Source organism: Haliaeetus leucocephalus, unplaced genomic scaffold (genome assembly GCF_000737465.1).
Source record: "Haliaeetus leucocephalus isolate CR32 unplaced genomic scaffold, Haliaeetus_leucocephalus-4.0 Scaffold932, whole genome shotgun sequence".
Classification (NCBI taxonomy): Eukaryota; Metazoa; Chordata; class Aves; order Accipitriformes; family Accipitridae; genus Haliaeetus; species Haliaeetus leucocephalus.
Genome location: NW_010973368.1, coordinates 1,881,492 through 1,883,053, shown reverse-complemented (window position 1 = coordinate 1,883,053; position 1,562 = coordinate 1,881,492). Strand labels below are relative to the sequence as shown.

The window sequence follows — 1,562 nt, the reverse complement described above, 5'->3', positions numbered from 1 at the left end:
CGAGGTGGCCTGGGCCGAGCTCTCCTGGGCCGAGCTGGCCTGGGCCGAGCTCGCCTGGGCCGCCCTCCCCGCCGCCGGCCTCACCGCGGGGCGCGGGTGCCGGGCGCGGCTGGAATTTTGTAAAACCTCCGCTCCGCCTGCTCCTTCGTGAGGCATCCCTCGCTAAAGAATAATAATGACGATGATACTCCTAGCGACCTAGTTTATTTTAAAATAGGTGATTCTTCCAGTGACTAATAAAATGATTTTGGGCAAATAAATTTTTCCCGGCCGAGAAGCCTATCTTTGACGACTGGAGCTTTTTCCTAGGATTACCTCCTGTGCCATAAAAGCTTAAATACTTGCCTTGGTCGCGCCAGCGGAGTTTCACTTTCGAGCTCGTTTGCCTTACCCACCTGCGCCGGTCAACGGCGAATAAAGTTTGCCGCAAGCATCTCGCTGCAAACCCCGTGATATTTCCTGTGGGAAGCGGGAGCCCGGAGTCCCCCGTCCCCGGAGGCTCCCCGGATTTTCGTTTTGGGCGGCGGTGCCCGGCGCCGGCCGAGGCCCCGGAGGCTGGGGCGCAGGTTTTCCTCCGGCCAGCCAGCCGCCGTTCATTGCTCTCCTCTTTAGAGCCGCTAAGGCAGGATCCAGAGTTAAGACAATCTTCCCGCTACTCTGTCTCTGTTCCAAAGATCGGCTGGGGAAGGGTAGCCAAGAGAAAATAGCGATGCCTTTTTGCGCCCAGAGAATTATGTTTTGAAACGCTTTGAGGAACTATTAATTGGGGGGGGGGGGAATCATATGATTGTCCTGGCAACCGCCAATGGGGAAAAACCCTCAAAAAAAAAAACCAACCCAAAAAACAACCCACAACAAAAAAACAACACCAAACAAACCCAGGTCTCTGAAATATAGACTAGACCGGCTGCCTCCATCCCTCCGACCGGAGCCACGGATCAGGAACGCGGAGGGAATATATGGGGGCGAAGACCCCCGGGGACTGATGCAGACAACCTGCCCGCCGAGGAAAGGCTGTCGAGGGAAGCGGACCCGCAGAAGCTGTTTGTTTGTTTGTTTGTTCTCTTTTATTCCCTGGAAGGGGGTTACTGCGAACCAGATGTGCCCCTGGGATGTGTCGTGCTGTCGACACATCCCGGGGAGCCCCCGGGGAGCGGGGCTGCGAGGCGCCGCCGTCTCGGGTGGGGAGGCGGCCGAAAGCACCCACGGGCGTGCTTTTGGCCGCCTCCCCAGCCGCGGCGGAGGCAGCAGCATCGCCCCTCTTCTCTCCCATCCCTGCCTTCCCCAGGGCTGCATCCCCTTCCACCGGGGCGGCTCGGGGTCGCCTCTGGCCTCCGTACGAGAGCAGCAGACCCAGCCGCAAGGCAGGAGAGGTCGGGGAGGACGGAGGGACGCCGGTCCTCCCACCTGCATCCCCTTCTCTGCTTGGGTACGGGGGCATGTGCCAAGGGGGAGAGGCAGAGCGGAGCAGGCTTCTGGGACGTGCGGGAAGCACCCAGGGAAATACAGCCCCTGTGTCACCTGGGTTGGTTTTTTTGTTGTTGTTGTCTCCCGCCCCCCCC

The 1,562-nt window shown here is 59.6% G+C and overlaps 1 protein-coding gene across 1 annotated transcript in view; it reads left to right on the top strand.

The window, feature by feature from the left end:
* The window catches only part of NKX2-8 (NK2 homeobox 8), a 2,444-nt gene extending 1,737 nt beyond the window's left edge, over positions 1–707 (top strand). The window contains exon 3 of the mRNA XM_010583989.1: positions 421–707. Coding sequence (XP_010582291.1) covers positions 421–707 — 287 coding nt within the window. The remainder of the gene's footprint in view (positions 1–420) is intronic.
* The last annotated feature ends 855 nt before the right edge of the window (positions 708–1,562 follow it).